At 39.9% G+C, this 18,286-nt stretch overlaps 1 protein-coding gene across 1 annotated transcript in view; it reads left to right on the top strand.

The window, feature by feature from the left end:
- The window catches only part of LOC309550377 (uncharacterized protein), a 151,649-nt gene extending 133,815 nt beyond the window's left edge, over nucleotides 1-17,834 (top strand). The window contains exons 17-21 of the mRNA XM_082250772.1: nucleotides 4,607-4,783; nucleotides 7,616-7,757; nucleotides 8,087-8,271; nucleotides 15,213-15,354; nucleotides 17,652-17,834. Of these exons, the coding sequence (XP_082106898.1) occupies nucleotides 4,607-4,783; nucleotides 7,616-7,757; nucleotides 8,087-8,271; nucleotides 15,213-15,354; nucleotides 17,652-17,830 (825 nt within the window). The 3' untranslated portion in view covers nucleotides 17,831-17,834. The remainder of the gene's footprint in view (nucleotides 1-4,606; nucleotides 4,784-7,615; nucleotides 7,758-8,086; nucleotides 8,272-15,212; nucleotides 15,355-17,651) is intronic.
- The last annotated feature ends 452 nt before the right edge of the window (nucleotides 17,835-18,286 follow it).

Here is an 18,286-nt window from a genome sequence, read left to right as displayed (position 1 = left end):
GTCCCCCTCATTACATCGGGGTCCCCAGAGCCCCCTCATTCCATGAGGGTCTTCAGAGCCCCCCTCATTACATCAAGATTCCCAGAGCCCTCCTCCCTACATTGGGGTCCTCAGAGCCCCCCTTGTTACATCAGGGCCCCCAGCAGCATTCCCCCTTCTTACATCAGGGTCCCCAGAGCCCCTCTCCTTACATCAAGGTCTCTATAGCCCCCATACTAACATCAGGGTCCCCAAAGTTATCTCCTTTTTTCCTTTGGGGTCCCCAATGCCCCCCTTGTTACATCAGGGTCCCCAGAGCTTCCCCTTCTTACACCATGGTCTCCAAAGCCCCCTACCTTACATCAGGGTCCCCAGAGTCCACCTCCATACATCAGGGTCCCCAGAGCTCTAATCCTTACATAAGGGTCCCCAGTGTCTCCCTTCTTACATGAGGGTCCTCAGAGCCTGCCTCTGTATATCAGGGTCCCCAGAGCTCTCCTCCTTACATAAGGGTCATTTCCAGAGCTCCCTTTCCTACATAAGGGTCTCCAGTGCCCACCTCCTTACATAAGGGTCCCCAGAGCCCCACTCTGTACATCAGGGTCCCCAGAGCCCATGTCTGTACATCAGGGTCCTCAGAAATTCCCTACGCTTACATCAGGGTCCTTAGGTCCACCTCCCACAGTAGGGTTCCCACACACTATCTTATATCAGGGGCCCCAGAGCTGCTCCACCTCCAACATTAAACATAAGCCTCCAGCAGCTCCTTACCTTTTTCGAGTTCATTACATGTGGAGGGGGGGGCACTAGCAGCAGCCAGGTGAAGGAGGAAGTTCCACACTGGGGGCGGAGTCAGGCAAACTATGTGGTTTGTTGCTAGCAGCCAACCACTGACAGCTACAGTAGTGAGCTGGGAGGTGTGACAGCAGCCAGCCCAGGACTGCAGGAGAAAGTTCCTCTCTCTGAATGCCAGGGGGCGGAGTCATAGTAACCACGTGATTGGTTGCTAGATGCTGGGTGGTCCCAGCAACCAACCACTGCTTGCCTGACAGTGGAGAGCAGGAGTCTAATGTATGGCAACACTGGCACAGGCTCAAGGGGCAGCTGCTTTGGTGACCCACAACAATGACTGGGCCCTGGGCAGCTGCCTCTTTTGCCCTTCATTAAAGAAGGCCCTGATTTCAATTATTGAACTAAGCAGCTGCCCTTTACCTGCATTAGATTGCTTGGTAAGTGGCAGGATTATGTGTTGTCATATAGAAAGGATGAATGAGTGATAATTATTATTATAAATATTGTTGAGACAAGAGTTCGCTAGCTGGTATAGAAAGCAAAACTCCCCATCTAAGAAAGTGAATTATTCCCACAGCAACTTGGTTCATTCAGAAAGATGCATTTATTTAGACTTCAGAACAGCCAACAGAAGTACAGACGAGGTAGATGACAGGGTACTTGGAATATTCATGCAACAGTCAGACACCATCAGAGAACCCAGTTTCTCCTGTCATAGCAAGCATAGAGACACTACAATCCAGCATACTATGTCCAATCTGTAATATGCACCTAGGTAGCTTCCATGCATGCAATGTGTGTTATAATTTAGACTTGTGCTTCCATAATTAAAAATGAAAGGCTGTGTGAACGAGTCTTTAACAGCTAAAAACTTCCCCTGAAATATTAGTGTCTAACACTGAAGGGGTTTCTAAATGTGTCGCTTACCTGATCCGAGGCCAAGGTGCTGAGAGGGCTCCTTTTGTGGCTAAGTGTAGCACACCCCTGAAGGTGGTACAGGAGGTGTAGCAACCAAAGAAGCACAGGTTGCCCAAAGAGTGATGAAGAGCTGGACCGGTGGACACCTGGTGGGTACTGGAGAAGTCAGGAAACACAGCCAGACAGATGTCTCACAGGAGCTCCAGAAGAACTTGGCAAACATGTGCATACAGGAAGCAGTGGTAAAGACCGGGCTGAGGATCAAACACTGGTAGTCAGTCCAGGGATAGGGCAGGTAGCAGAAACAGGAACTTGGCTGAGGTCATAACAGGAAAGCAGGCAGGAGGTAATAGCAAAGTCCATAACATGAGCCGGGGTAATACACAGGAAGACTGGCAGGAAGTGTAGAGGAGTCCTTGAGACAAGCTGGGGTCATACACGATTGATCAAACAGAAGCAAGGTTGGTAAAGCAGGCCAGAGGGTCAAGGCCAGGAGAAGGAGCTCAAGCAGGTCAGGAACAAGCCGGGTCATAACGGGAAATCCAAGCGAAGTACACAGAAGCCCAGGAACACAGGGAGGCTGATGACAATGCAGCAATCTAATGGATCCCACAGCAGTCTTTTATAGGCCAGCGAGTGGCTGCATCTTGCACGCATGGAGCGTGCTATTGCGCATGTGCGCTCGCCAATTTGTGCTGTTGTGCATTTGTGTACACCCGTTCGCCGCTCGTGCACCAGGGCGCACGGGGATGCGCCCATTTAAACTATTGGCAACATTTTCAGTTCTCCAACAGCCATTTCCCTGACAAAATGGTTGACCAAACACTTTTTGATCTTGTTGTCGTTAATCAAGATGAAAAGACCCTACTTGTAATTACTGGCAATAGCATTTAAAGTGTTACTAAACCCACAACAGTAAAATCAGTCTGTATATGTAATAAAGCATGCTTGTTATACTCACTGTGGAACCTAAGAATCCTCTGCATTGTGTAAAAAGGCTGTTCAATCCTGTCTTCTCTGATCATCTCCTTCTTCCACTGACTCCAATATATTTCCTGATATTTACAGAGCCAGAGGACAGGCTGCACATGCTCAGTTTCTTGTGTATTGCTAGAGAGCACAGGGCCAATCAGTACTGTCTAGACAGAGGGTCAGGGCTCCTGCATTATCATGGGACAATCGTGGGAGAATGAAAACTCCTCCTACAAGCTTTAACCAGACACTGATAGAAATCACAAGACTGTTCTAACTGCTGATGAGAAAATATATTTAGCAGTTTATATTTACTAAAATAAATGCATTTCCATGTTCTGTGTACTGAGGGAGACCAGATATAGTGAATGCAGGGCCCTGGGTTTAGTAACACTTTAAGGTCTCTAATATGTTTACTAGGTAAACAAGTCACCATTTCCAGTGAATAGCCCTCGAGTCTAATTACCATCAATAAATACTTCTTGAATGGTCAGCTTACATTCTTTATCACCCTTAAGTATGTAAACAAAGTACCATTTGAAATGTTCAATTAGATTGGTCCTCAAGGGCCAAGGTGATCTTGCATAAAATTAACATAGCAAAGAGTCATTAGCTATTCTTTTTGTTATTTAGAATATAGCAGGCTTGGACAAATTCTGGCCTGGTCAATATGTCAGCAATGTTTGTGTATGTGTGTTTATGTAGATAGATAGAATATCCTACATATTCCCCATTATAGTATTTCAAATGCTAGAATTTTTAGATGATATCAGCTAATGTGTGACCATTATGCGTAATAATAAAATATGGATTTTTTATTGTTCATGAGTCAGGCATGTTTGGATCCTAGTCTGAACCAATCTGAGTGAGAACATCAGGAAGCTGTCACTGTACTGGATCAATTATCTGCAGCTGGGATATTCCTGTCTCCACAGCTGCATTAACAAAAGGGGTGTGCATACGTGCAACTATGGGGCAGTAAATATATTGGCTGCTCATACAGTGACAGCTTCCTGGTGGCCTTGCTCAGGTTGGCTCAGACAAGGATCTAAACATGCCTGAGTTCTCACCTATTTGTGAGGTGCTGATCACTTATACTATACAAAAAGGTAGTTGAAGATACCAAGTGTGTGTTTGATTAGCAACTATGCCTTTCCTCCTGAACATTTACATTTTCCTTACCATTGTAGCTCTAGCAGGTTCTTTTTCAGTAGAGTTGAATGTTGCAGTAATTTTGAGAAATAGTAGCGGATATTGAGAACAAGCTCCAGAGAAATAACTGGAGGCAAAAACCAGGGCATAGTTTCCTCTCTGCAGCATTATCTATCTTTCAGGAATAGAAAATACACCTACCTATCCCGTGACTTATCCTCACTTTATTGTAGTGGTAATATCCAAAGAACATGTAGGTATAATGGACAGGAAAAGGCCTAAAAGTGGACCTTTGAAGAAAATGTAATGTCCACTTTACTGTTTGTTTTAAAAATCTTCCAAAATAAAGATTTGACAAAAAAAAAAAAACCTTGGCTACAGTCTACCGCTCTTCCTGGGTGGTGTAATGGGTGTCAACGTGCCTCCTGGATGCTTGAAATCCCACAAAGATGCAACTTCTGCCAAGGACATTCTCAAGGGATTTTAACCACCACTTTTTCCAGGGAGCTGGAAGCTGGGACCGAAGTACATATTTTCTTATCCTATTTTTTTTTTTTTGTCAGTGCTTTATTTTTAGGATTTTTGGGGGGCGAGGGCCTGGCCATAAAGCAGACCTTTTATTTCTTACAGACGTTTAACTTTAAATGTGATACGTTTTAATATATGCTAAAATTTTCATCCCCAGGAGAAGCAATTACAATATGTTCTTTACCCTCATTCTTCACAGGCTATCAAATTACAACAATGTTTTCAATAATTTCCCTATGTTTTTTTTTTCTTTTTTTTTTTAAAGCTTTACAGTCTTTTTCCATCCTTGTTAGACCTGCTTCCAGGACCTCACCAAAAAATTTTTGAAAATTTAAGACAGTTGCATGACTTCATAAGAGTAACATTCACTGAACAGAAAAAAAATCTAGATGTAAATGACCAGAGGAATCTCATTGATGCCTTCCTGGTGAAGCAGCAAGAGGTAAGGATCACATTTTATAGTGACGCATTGAATGATCTGCAGCATTTGACATCTAGATAGGATATTCTCAAATAATAGGAAAAAAAAATGTTCCTCTAAATCAATCACATTTAGAGCAGGTATTTGTAAGAAACTTATTTATATAGTCTTATTGCTGTGTAGTAGGTTTATCTGTCAATAGTAGAATGATTTTTAGTGCTTTACTTACCTGTACATTGTTGAAGGTCAAGCCACCATACCCCAAACCTTTGCATTGACCAGTGAGCCCACTTATAGTGATGGGCCAATGGAAATGGGCAGGAGGTTGGAGGACTGGTCTGGTCTTTAACACACCAAGTGCTCAGACCTATAGATTAGAATGTTGTGAGATTTGAGGGCCCTATTGTTGAGGAGGACGGATGATTTGTTCAGGCCCCTCTAGATGCATATACAGCATTCATGGATTTACATAAATATTTTTTTCCTGGCAGCTGTATTTAAAGTGGTTCTAAAGGCAGAAGGTTTTTTTACCTTAATGCATTAAATGCATAAGTCCTGGTTTCACACTGCCACGACGTGGAAGCCGAGATTCCAGCTTGACTTCAGCATGACTTGCATATACGACTTTACCAGAAGTCTATGCAAGTCTAACCAAAGTCGCAGCAAAAGTAGTGCAGGAACCTTTTTCCAAGTTGGAGTGACTCAAGTCGCTCCTATAAGAACGGTTCCATTGCACTTAATGGGGCAGAACTTTTCATGTGACTTGTGCTCTTAAAGTCAGAATGCATGTTGCACCAGTGTGACCTGGCCTAAAGTTAAAAAAACCTTCTAGGTGCGCCCCCCCCCCCCTCCCAGCAGCAGCCCCTTATACTTACCTGATTCCATTTTGATCTATCAATGCACATGAGAGCAGCGGCTCTCCCCGGTCTCTCTCTCTTCGTTGGCTCACAGTGAGGAGTGGGCCAATGAGGATAGAGAGGGGGACAAGGCTGAGCCATGCGCGTTATGTGAATGGACAATGTTCATTCACAAGAGTGCAGCTCGGGAGGGAGCCTGGGCAAGTGCCCCTATAGCATATAGCAAATGGTTTGTTTTAGGGGCACTGAGCGGGGGGGGGGGGGGGAAGAGCCAGGATCGCTGGCGGGGGACCCAAAATAAAGAGGATCGGGCTGCTCTGTGCAAAACCATTAAACAAAGCAGGTATATATATATATAAATATAAATATATATATATATATATATATATATATATATATATATATATATCATATTATATATTCTTTTAATACAGCCTTTAGAATCACTTTAAATACAAAACTTGACTAGAGTTTTTAAAGATTATTAACATGCTCATTAGCTGTAACTTACCCTTCCTCCACTAGTGAGTCACACTTTAGCACTCACATCTCAGTACTCTCCAATTTTCTAGTGGGTCCAGTGCCATACTCGCATCCATATACACAGAGCCCACATTATCCACATTATTTCCTAAATTATATATTATAAAAGTTATACAATATTCTTCCAGAAGGGATGGAGTAAGATGATAAAGGTTTTAGCATTGGTAAACATCAGAAATTGTTTACATGCTCACAGCTGAAAATATAGAGGTCCTCAAAAGCCTCAAAGAGAAAGTTAAAGAACTGAATGAAAAAGATGGGACTTAAGCTAATAAAAAAAAAACCTGAGGTTATGACAACAGAAAGGATAGTTAATTTCAAAGTTGATACTGAAGACATAGATATTTACACCGCATTCACACTGAAGCGGCACGACTTCGGGGGCGACCTGTGAAGTCGCGTGCAGCGCGACTTCGGTGCGACTTGCACGGACTTCTTAAAATTAATGTCTATGCGAGTCGCTCCAGGTCACCCCGAAGTAGTACAGGAACCTTTTTCTAAGTCGGAGCGACTTGTGTCGCTCCTATTAGAACCGTTACTGTACCACACAATAAGACCGCGACGGTCCATGACTTGTCAGGCTGACAAGTTGCCTGACAAGTCGTATTAGTGTGAATGGACTCATAGTGTCAACGGACTCTTAGGATAACGTAGTTGTAAAGAAATGCAACAAAGATTGGTCTATAAGAGCAAGAATAAAAGAGCTACAAAAGAAAAACATCAAAGTAACTATGGGGGAGATTTACTAGAATCTGGTGCAGCTGTTCATAGTAACCAATGAGCTTCTATGTTTTTATTGTCAAAGCTTAACTGAACAAGCTGAAATTAGAAACTGATTGGTTCCTATGCACAATTGCACCAGTTTGTACAAAGATCAGAAATGTCCAGGCTTTGCTGTTTTTGTCATGGATGTGAAAGCTAAAAAATGAAGAAGCAAGGCTAGAAGATTATTGATACCTTTGAACTTTGATGTTGCTAAAGAATTATAGCACTGATAACTAGGCTGAAGCTGTCTTATTTTGGACATATTATGAGAGGAACCAACTTTTTGGAAAATAAAATTATTCTGGAAAGGTAAGGGGAAAGAAAAAGATGACCAGCAATAAGGTGCTGAATAAACTTGAAGACATTAAAGACCCAAAAAGAAGACAGATCATCTGGAGAAACCCTATCTATGTGTTGGCCAGTTGACTATAACTTGACGGCACTTAATAATAAATTATACACTTTATAAAGGACTAAAAAGGCTGCAGCATGATGTTTCCAGATTAAATCTACTTTAAATACTTAGAACATACTAACCAGGCACATAAGTTATCCCCTACCCCTATACAAAATATAAATACTTGTTAGATAACCCTGGTTCCATTAGAACAGAAACATATGCCATGTGAACCGTCAGATAGAAAGGAACTAATTGCACTACATTGATTATTTATTTGACTTTTTCTAGGGAAAAACAGAATCCTCTCAGTATTTTTACAATGATAACTTAGTTGCTCTGGTGTATGATCTTTTTGTTGCCGGAATGGACACAACCACCACCACTATGAGATGGGCAATCCTGCTAATGATAAAATATCCAGAAATACAAAGTAAGAAAACAAGTTTTAATTAATTTATTGTGTTATTTCACTTTAATAAAGCCCATCACTGGGAAAAAATACCCCTCTTGGCAGTCTTCAGCATTTTAAAACGGTGCAGCAAGAGACCTGGATGGGGGACTTAGGTGAGTAAAATATGGTTTAGAAGGTAGAAAAAAGTGCAGAATGTGTGAGAGAGCTGTTCAAAAGAGGGTGATTTTTTGTCTGGAGATGATCTGAAATTTGCCTAAATGGAGAACATATACTGTACATATCTAAATTTGTTAAAGTCATTTTCATTTAATATAATCTAAACAGTAAAAATATCTATCACTTGGCAGAGAAAGTTCAAGATGAAATTGATAACATTATTGGCACAGCTCAACCTCAAGCAGAGCATAGGAAGAGAATGCCGTATACTGATGCCGTAATTCATGAGATCCAGCGATTTGCAGATATTGTACCAGTTGGGACTCCACATGAAGCTAATCACGATGTCACATTTAGAGGATATTTTATTCCAAAGGTAACTACATGTTACTTTATTTTGCAAAATTCAGTAGCTGTTGTTATAATAGTGTTGTACAGGTTTTATCTACAGCAACACTCAGGCCAAGAGTTTCACACAACACAATTTAAAGTGTCAAAGTAGAAGGCAGCAGAATAAAGACAATGCAGTACATGTATTACAATAAATTATTCGTAAAAATGAGTTGTGAGAAGGTACACTGCTTCATGTTTGATTGCCATGCCCCAGGGCATAGAGGCTTTGGGTTTACTCAGGTATATACATAATTCTAAATTGTAACTTGAGGAAAGATTCTATAGTAACCCTAATAAACAAACCAATCCAAAAATCCTGCGTGCTGTGGCAAAATGTATTATCTTCATGTTTATTGTCAACAAACAAGTCATCTCCCATTCATGGAAGTCTTCTGTGTTAACTTTTTAAGAAGTTAAAAGTAATAGCTATTTTTGCTAGATACCCAAATTTCTTAAAATCTGGTCCCCATAGGTAGCCTACTCCCAACCTGCTCTGGAGCTTTGCAGGCAAAGCCCCAAGTAGGTGATTGACTGACCCCCAGGGATGGGAGACTTGGTCTATTTCTCCCCAACCACACAACCCCCCCCCCCCACCCCATCATCCACACCTCTCTCCCCCGCACCTCCATTCATGCTTGCAGCATTCTTTTTCTCTATTTTTTTTTTCATTATTTTGGGTAGTGTAGATATAGTACATTTTCACTTTCGAACTAGCTCTGTCCTTCTAGAGTTCATCTATTGATGTGTCCTGGGGGGTGCAGGTTAATGTCTTCCATTTTGGCCTTGCTTTGTTGCAAATGGTCCAGAGCCACTAGTTGTCTATGCCTTAATATAATGGTTCTGAGGACTTTGAGTAGAAACTGTACTGCCCTACTGAATGTGGACACATGTATTGGTCTGCATTCCTTTTTTTGTACATGTTAAAACAAACAATTTAGTGAAAAATATTTGTTGTGAAAGGCCCATAAAGTTTGCTTCAGAGATTAGGTCACATGATCCTCATAGTCTTCTCGCCATTTTTTAACAATTGCAGTTTAAAAAGAGGAATTGATGCATATTCCAGTATACTGAATAACATGATGTAGCTACACGATAAAGAGAGACAATTTTATCTACAAAAGACTCAATAGGCAAATGAAAATGTCTTCTACTCTTTCTGATTGTTTGTGCCCTCCAGGGCACAAAGCTGCACGCTTTGTGATGGGTGTGTCCTTCGGACACAGCAGATTACTTATCTGGGTACACGGCAATGGTCCTGTGCCATGTGATCACTGTGACCAATTGCAGCGATCACACTTGTAAACATGGGCTGTATGTTGTAGTGATTGGCTGTGAGAGGAAACAGAGTGTTTCCTACAGTGTACAAAAAAAAGTCAGTTAATAGAGCAATGCATTGTCACTATAGTGGCATTGTACTGCCGTGACTAGTAATCGGAAACACTGGCTGGCTGCTCTGTTAACGCTGCATGCCAGTGCAGCCAGATGCTGGGGGAAATTTACTAAAACTGGTACACACAGAATCTGGTGCAGCTGTGCATAGTAACCAATCCTCTTCTAGCTTTTATTGTCAAAGCAGAACAAGCAGTTAGAAGCTGACTGGTTACTATGCACAGCTGCACCATATTCTGTATGTACCAGTTTTATTAATTCTCCCCCAGTTTCTCTGATCACTAGTCACAGCAATATAGCATAAAATGCTACCGTGGTGACACTGCACTGGTGACTGTGACCATTCACACGGGGCATACTATAATGTACGCCCGTGCATGGCCGTGATCACCCACGCAAGGATGCCCAGGTGTTCCATGCATCCATGTGCAAAGAGCTTCATTGATGTATTGTATGGACACAGATGCTGCTCCCAATTTGACATCTGCATGAGTGTGAGTGATAGGTCCTGCACAGGTGTATGTGATAGTTCACCCTGTGTGAATGAAGTCTCACACACTGTCACCAAAGCAGTTCAGTGTTATTGGGATATTGTACCACTTGGACACTGTATGCCAGCACAGCCAACCAGTTCTTCTGATTACAAGCCACAACAGTATAATTTCACCATACTAATGCAGCTAATGTGTCCCTGGTTACCTCTACACCAGAATATTTCACCAAACCAGTGCAGTCATTTACAGTGTCCCTGGTCACCACCACACCAGTCAGTGTCACCAGACTAGTGTAGACAGAATCAGTGTTCCTGATCACCACCACACCAGACAAGTGCAGCCAGCAACGATGTTCCTGATCCCTGCCACCCAAGTCCCAATGTCACCAACCCAGTGTAAGCCACACTAGCTCCTGTATCACTAGACCACTGTGAGTAGGCAACAATGTTCCCGTTCACTGCCACATTAGTACCAGTATCCCCAGACCAGTGTAAGCCAGCAACAGTGTTCCTGATCACTGACACACCAGTCCTAGCGTCATCAGACCATTGAAAGTCAGCAACTGTAACGCTCTAGCGTTTGTTTAGAGAGTTGGATTTGCAGCTGCAGAATCTCCACTCAGTAGTCATGTAGAGATGTGTTGAAGGCATTCCCATCTTCTCAGCCTTCAACAAAAAATACAACACAATTTAAGTAGATTTCTTATTTTTCCAAAAAATGTGATCTTCAGAAGACTCACCATGCCTGTAATTAGATACTTTAGAGGGCCTACTTTAGAAAATAGTGTTATTTTGTAGATGCTTCTCCATTTCAAGGCTTCAAAAAATGTGATTGTAGTCAGGAAATAAAATGTAATTTACAGTATACGGCCCTTAAAAACCTGGAAGTGCTCCTTGGATTTTGGGCCCCTCTGTACTTCTAGGCAGTGAAAAAGTCTCAATTGTGTGGTATCACCATGCTCAGGAGGAGTAGAAGAGTGTGTTTTGGGGTGTAAAATTAAATATTTAAAAGACTCTCCATGCCTCATAAAAATACTTTTCAGTGTTACCTCTCCCAAATGTGGTCTTGGAGTTTCTAATGCCCTGGCACTACAAGGCCTCCGAACATGTGATAGTTATTCAGGAAATTGGATGTGTAATTTATGCCTCTATAGCTTGAAGGTGCTCCTTGGATTATGGTGCCATTGTGCAGCAAGGCTGCACAAAAAAAAAAAAATCTCACATATGTGGTAGCCCCATAGCAGAATATGTTTTGGCATGTTTTCTAAGTATGCCCAAGCTGTTTGTGAGAAATATCTTATGAATTAATAATTAATGTGTTTTGGGGTGTAGATTAAAGAATGCCTATTTCGTGTGTGAGCAATAACTTTAAAACGTTTTTTTATAAAACATTAAATTGACAACTTTGGGAAATAAAATCAAATTTTATTTATGTTCTTTATTTTATAAAAAATTGTGACAAAGGGGAAATTTGGGCAAATTTGACAAGCTGTGGGCCCCCTGGCTAGCTATGCCGGGGTTGGAACCGATGGACCTGGTATTAGATAGGCTGCTGGTGGGTGGTGGGCAAATGTAGGAGAAAACCTAAGTGAAAGAGGATGTTGATAACCAGTATGGTGGATGAGGACCGGTGGGTCTCGACACAGCGGGTTGTTATTTGATACGGCAAAAAAATATATATAAAAAAAAAGGGAGAGTTATTAATTATTGGTATTATGTATAATTGCTGATTGGGTGTTGGAGGGAATTGACATCTGTATTATTTGTAAGCAATGAGGGGGTGAACCGGTCTTGGACCCTGTTACTGTTATGTTTTTTATGTAAATGTTTAATAAAGTCTTTCTTGATAAAAAAAAAAAAAAAAAGAAAATTGTGACAAAAATTACAACTTCAAAAAATTCACCAAGCATCCTAATAAATACAAACCCAATTCCAAAAAAGTTGGGACACTGTACAAATTGTGAGTAAAAAATGAATGGACTAATTTACAAATCTCATAAACTTATATTTTATTCACAATATAATATAGATAACATATCAAATGTTGAAAGTGATACATTTTGAAATGTTATGCCAAATATTTGTTTATTTTGGATTTCATGAGAGCTACACATTCCAAAAATGTTGGGAAAGGTAGCAATAAGAGGCCGGAAAAGTTAAATGTACATACGAGGAACAGCTGGAGGACCAATTTGCAACTTATTAGGTCAATTGGCAACTTGATTGGGTATAAAAAGAGCCTCTCAGAGTGGCAGTGTCTCTCAGAAGTCAAGATGTGCAGAGGATCACCAATTCCCCCAATGCTGCGGCGAAAAATAGTGGAGCAATATCAGAAAGGAGTTTCTCCGAGAAAAATTGCAAAGAGTTTGAAGTTATCATCATCTACAGTGTATAATATCATCCAAAGATTCAGAGAATCTGGAACAATCTCTGTGTGTAAGGGTCAAGGCCGGAAAACCATACTGGATGCCCGTGATCTTCGGGCCCTTAGACGGCACTGCATCACATACAGGAATGCTAATGTAATGGAAATCACAACATGGGCTCAAGAATACTTCCAAAAAACATTGTCGGTGAACACAATCCACCGTGCCATTCCCCGTTGCCGGCTAAAACTCTATAGGCCAAAAAAGAAGCCATAGCTAAACATGATCCAGAAATGCCGGCGTCTGGGCCAAGGCTCATTTAAACTGGACTGTGGCAAAGTGGAAAACTGTTCTGTGGTCAGACGAATCAAAATTTGAAGTTCTTTTTGGAAAACTGGGACGCCATGTCATCCCGACTAAAGAGAATAAGGACAACCCAAGCTGTTATCAGCACTCAGTTCAGAAGTCTGCATCTCTGATGGTATGGGGTTGCATGAATGCGTGTGGCATGGGCAGCTTACACATCTGGAAAGGCACCATCAATGCTGAAAGGTATATCCAAGTTCTAGAACAACATATGCTCCCATCCAGACGTTTTCTCTTTCAGGGAAGACCTTGCATTTTCCAACATGACAATGCCAGACCACATACTGCATCAATTACAACATCATGGCTGCATAGAAGAAGGACCTGGGTACAGAAATTGCCAGCCTGCAGTCCAGATCTTTCACCCATAGGAAACATTTGGCTCATCATACAGAGGAAGATGCAACAAAGAAGACCTAAGACAGTTGAGCAACTAGAAGCCTGTATAAGACAAGACTGGGACAACATTCCTATTCCTAAACTTGAGCAACTTGTCTCCTCAGTCCCCAGACGTTTGCAGACTGTTATAAAAAGAAGAGGGGATGCCACACAGTGGTAAACATGGTCTTGTCCCAACTTTTTTGAGATGTGTTGATGCCATGAAATTTAAAATCAATTGATTTTTCCCTTAAAATGATACATTTTCTCAGTTTAAACATTTGATATGTCATCTATGTTGTATTCTGAATAAAATATTGAAATTTGAAACTTCCACATCATTGCATTCTGTTTTTAGTCACAATTTGTACAGTGTCCCAACTTTTTTGGAATCGGGTTTGTACATTGTACTGTCTACTTTTGAAAAATGGGGCATTTTTTGTGGTGTTTGTACTGTCATGGCATTTTAGGGTCTCAAGAGTTGATATTGGCAATTAGTACATAAGGTTTTTGTAGATGCTTTGACTTTCACACAGACTAAATAATATGCACTGACAGTATTATAAGAAAAGCTACAATTTTTTTTTTTTTTTTAATCTTTTTTTTTTCTTTCTTTACAATATATAGTAAAAAAAAAAATTCTAACAAAGGAAAGCTCTGTCTCAAAACATGGCATAAAATTTATTTGAGTACAGTATATTTGAGTAATTGTCATTGAAAATATGACAATGCTGCTGAAAACTAAAAAATTGCCTGGATCGGAAGGGGAGTTTAACATGGTGGTCATCAAGTGGTAATGTCTAATATCTTTTTCAATGCTGGTTGCATTAGAGTAAAATGTATGTCAACAATTATACTAGTATGTAAACTATTATACTAATGATTAACTACTGGTGGGCCTAAATATCTTATCTCATCATTGAAAGCTTCCACTCCACCTCTCAGCCTTGAACACCCAAGTGCATGGCCTATGTGGCCTTTTCGCAAATTTGAATTGACCAGTCATACTGCATGTACAGTAATACATACACATGTTTTTTCTTAGTATTTTTACATTAGGCTCTGCAGCAAGTGTTAAAATGCCCTGCTCTAGCAGACACGGCATGCTGAAGAGTTGGAATGCTGCCCTCACACATAGGAAGCTGCCCAGGACTCCAGCATGCCAACACTACCCCTACCACCATACACTGCTCCATTTATCCTCACTGGAGGTCTCTAAGCAGCGCTGTAGATTAGAGCAGTACACAGAGTGTGAAAACAGCGTGAGACTCTTCACAAGGCATTTTAGCCCTTGCTACAGTACTTCTGTAAAAATGCAAAAAAGTGTATGCAGCATGCTTGCATAAGGCCTCTTGCACACAATATACCCTGTTTGACCATTTACTTTTGCATCTGTTTTTTTTTTTTTATGTATTTGCGCGTATTTACGCGCATATGCATTCATGCGCATGCACGCATTTTTGAGCAAATGCGTGGAAACGCATTCTCACGTTCTTGCTTTTGTGCATTATGTTAAATGGCACATTTGTGCACATTTGCGTGCATGAGGTGTAAATTACTGACCAAAAATGCAGTTTTTTCTATTTTTTTTTTTTACTGAAGAATGCACAGCGCTCATTTTCGCTCCTATGTGCATAGGCACATTACAATGAATGGGCTGTATTTTAGCTAGGTAAAAAAAAAAGAAGCTGTACTGAGCTTTTTTAAGCTGCATTGTGCAAGAGGCCTAATAGTAATACATTTGAAGACATTAAGTGAGCTTTAATACACCGCCTTGAAAATTCAGAATTTTGCTTTACTACAATCCCCATACCATGGTTTAAGGATTTATATAAACTTACACAGATGCTTAATCATTGTCAGCTGGAAATGTATATTATATAAAATATGTGTACTGTATGTTCAGTTTTTAATTGACCTTTATCTTTGCAGGGCACTTCTGTTTTCCCTTGCCTGTACTCTGTACTAAATGATGAAGCCTATTTTGAAAAACCCTTCGAGTTCTATCCAGAGCATTTTCTTGATGCAGGGGGAAATTTTAAAAAGAATGATGCCTTCCTTCCATTTTCTATAGGTAAGTCTAAACAGATCATGATGATGAGAATTTCAAAAACTGGACAGTATATACAGTCATTTTTATTACTTACAAAATGTTTACAAAAAAAAGTTTGACGAACGCTGTTACTGGAGCCGGTTAAGTATTTCTTACTCTCATTACAGGACCTGTGCACTCATAACTATGTAACAAATATATTTGAAATAACTGCTTTTATGAAAAGATCACATCGTCCTGAAATCAATGTATGATTGATCATTTTTGTCAAAATGAGACAATCTGTCCTAATAAAAAAATCCATTTAAAATTTACTAAATTGCTCATTTTATTATTGTATTAAACTTTTATTTCTAAAAATATCATTCTAAACAATCAAATGTATGATAAATTACTTGTTTATCACAATAGGGTGTATTCATTGAATGTAATTTGCCCAGTGAGAGCCTATTTATATTCTTTATGTGCAAATGGAACAAAGAAAATAATGGTATAGGGCAGTGATGGTGGACCTTGGCACCCCAGATGTTTTGGAACTACATTTCCCATGATGCTCATGCACTCTGCAGTGTAGTGGAGCATCATGGCAAATTAAGTTCCAAAACATCTGGGGTGCCAAGGTTCGCCATCATTGGTATAGGGCTATATCCTGTGCTGGTCAAATGCTTTTCACTGATTTAAAATGAGAGTACTGCATTTGGCCTCCAGATGGCACTAGGTATCATAGGTAATGATACTTAGCACCATCTAGTGGCAAAATTGGGTATTTTAATTCTCCATTCTATGAAAAACAAGCTTGGGGTATATAGCCTAATAACAATGGTCTCCTCCCCCCGCTCCCCCTTTGCACGAACAAATGTACATGCAATTTTTATAAATACACCCTATGTACTTAATTTGATTGTGCTCTATTGTATTTAGTTAAATTATTATAATAGATACCTACATACCAGAATTGTATTGTTCTAGTAATACCAATTCCTCCTAGGGGACATTGGTAATGTATGGGCTTGGGGGGACTTTTACTGGTATCATACTCAGAAATGTACAACTGCATATATATTTTGTATAAACATTCTTATATTTTATTAATATCTAAAAAAAGGCATTGTGATTGACACATTAACTTTACAAAACATAAATAAAGAAAAAATAATAAATACATGACCAACAAAAGATTGGTGACAATTCAAAGTTGTTTGACAAGTAAGATCCTCTTTATTTTGGTGTGGGGCTATTGGTGCCGCCACTTAAATCCTTGCCCGACATGTTTCGCTATACAAAGCTTCTTCAGGGGCGGATAAACTTGATAAAGATATCATTACTGTCTCAGTTAGCTTGTCACTTTGGTGATTACATGTAAATGTGGAGGAGATGGGGATGGACCAATATAGCAAGAACGTGGTGCTTAGATTTAGCTTGTATTGTCTCTGGGGAGAAACAGATATAAGTACTCTGGTATTCCAACTGGTGAAAAATGCCCCCAGCCTCCTGTTTAAATCGCTAAGTGCAGGTCCCTGTATATCATCAGGGTGAAATGTCTCCCCAGCCGTTAATACAGATCTGATGCTGCTACCGCCAAGCTAAATCTAAGCAGCACGTTCTTGCTATATTGGTCCATCCCCATCTCCTCCACGTTTACATGTAATCACCAAAGTGACAAGCTAACTGAGACAGTAATGATATCTTTATCAAGTTTATCCGCCCCTGAAGAAGCTTTGTATAGCGAAACATGTTGGGCAAGGATTTAAGTAGCGGCACCAATAGCCCCACACCAAAATAAGGAGGATCGTACTTGTCAAACAACTTTGAATTGTCCCCAATTTTTTGTTGGTCATGTATTTATTATTTTTTCTTTATGTATGTTTTGTAAAGTTAATGTGTCAATCACAATGTCTTTTTTTAGATATTAATAAAATATAAGAATTTTTTTACAAAATATTTATGCAGTTGTACATTTCTGAGTATGATGCCAGTAAAAGTCCCCCCAAGCCCATACATTACCAATGTCCCCTAGGAGGAATTGGTATTACTAATACACCCTATGTATTAGAATGAGGGAAGATGAATGGCACTGAATCATTACTGTATAACCCTTAAACCATTGTGAAAGCTTATTGCAATCGGACTACTGTATTTATTTATTTATTTCTTTATTGATTGATTGATAATACTTGATCTTCATTATTTGAATTGCTTTTAGTTAACCTTTATTTTTACGTATGTCTACTTGCCAACAAACAGATCAACAGGTGCCCACGCAAGATCTAAGCAATGCAGTTGATTGTGCTCTAAAGTATACTTGTGTCTTTCTCTAGGCAAAAGAAGTTGTGTTGGTGAAACCTTGGCCAAAATGGAGCTTTTCCTCTTCTTTACATCCCTTGTGCAGAACTTCACCTTCCAGTCTCCCCCTGGGGTAGAGATAGACCTTACTCCAGTACAAGCAGCACTCAGTGAACCGAAGCCTTACCAACTATGTGCAATACCTCACAGCTAATCAGTTTTTCAGTTGATTTACCACCCTTCATGACCAGGACATTTTTGGGATAAGGCACTGCATTATTTTAACTGAGAATTGCGCGGTTGTGCGATGATGTACCCAAATAAAATGTATGTACTTTTTTACTTATGTATAGAAGTTTCTTTCGGTGGTATTTGATCACCTCTGCGTTTTTTTTTTTTTTTTTTGCGCTATAAAGCAAAAAAGACCAACGATTTTGAAAAAAAAAATATATTATATATATATATATATATATATTACATTCTGCTATAAAACATATCTAATAAAAAAATTGTAAAAAAAAAAAAATGTCTTCATAAATTTAGTCCAATATGTATTCTACTACATGTATATAGGTGCATAAAGATTCAAACAGCTCCGCGCTAAAGCTTCATTCACGCACTAACAGCGCTAAAGTCCATTAAATAAACCATGAATCAATCAATGAGTCTA

This window comes from Pelophylax lessonae (assembly GCF_965119305.1).
Source record: "Pelophylax lessonae genome assembly, chromosome: 3".
NCBI classification, from domain to species: domain Eukaryota; kingdom Metazoa; phylum Chordata; class Amphibia; order Anura; family Ranidae; genus Pelophylax; species Pelophylax lessonae.
The sequence above is the reverse complement of the archived record's forward strand: the minus strand, read 5'-3'. Positions and strand labels throughout refer to the sequence as shown.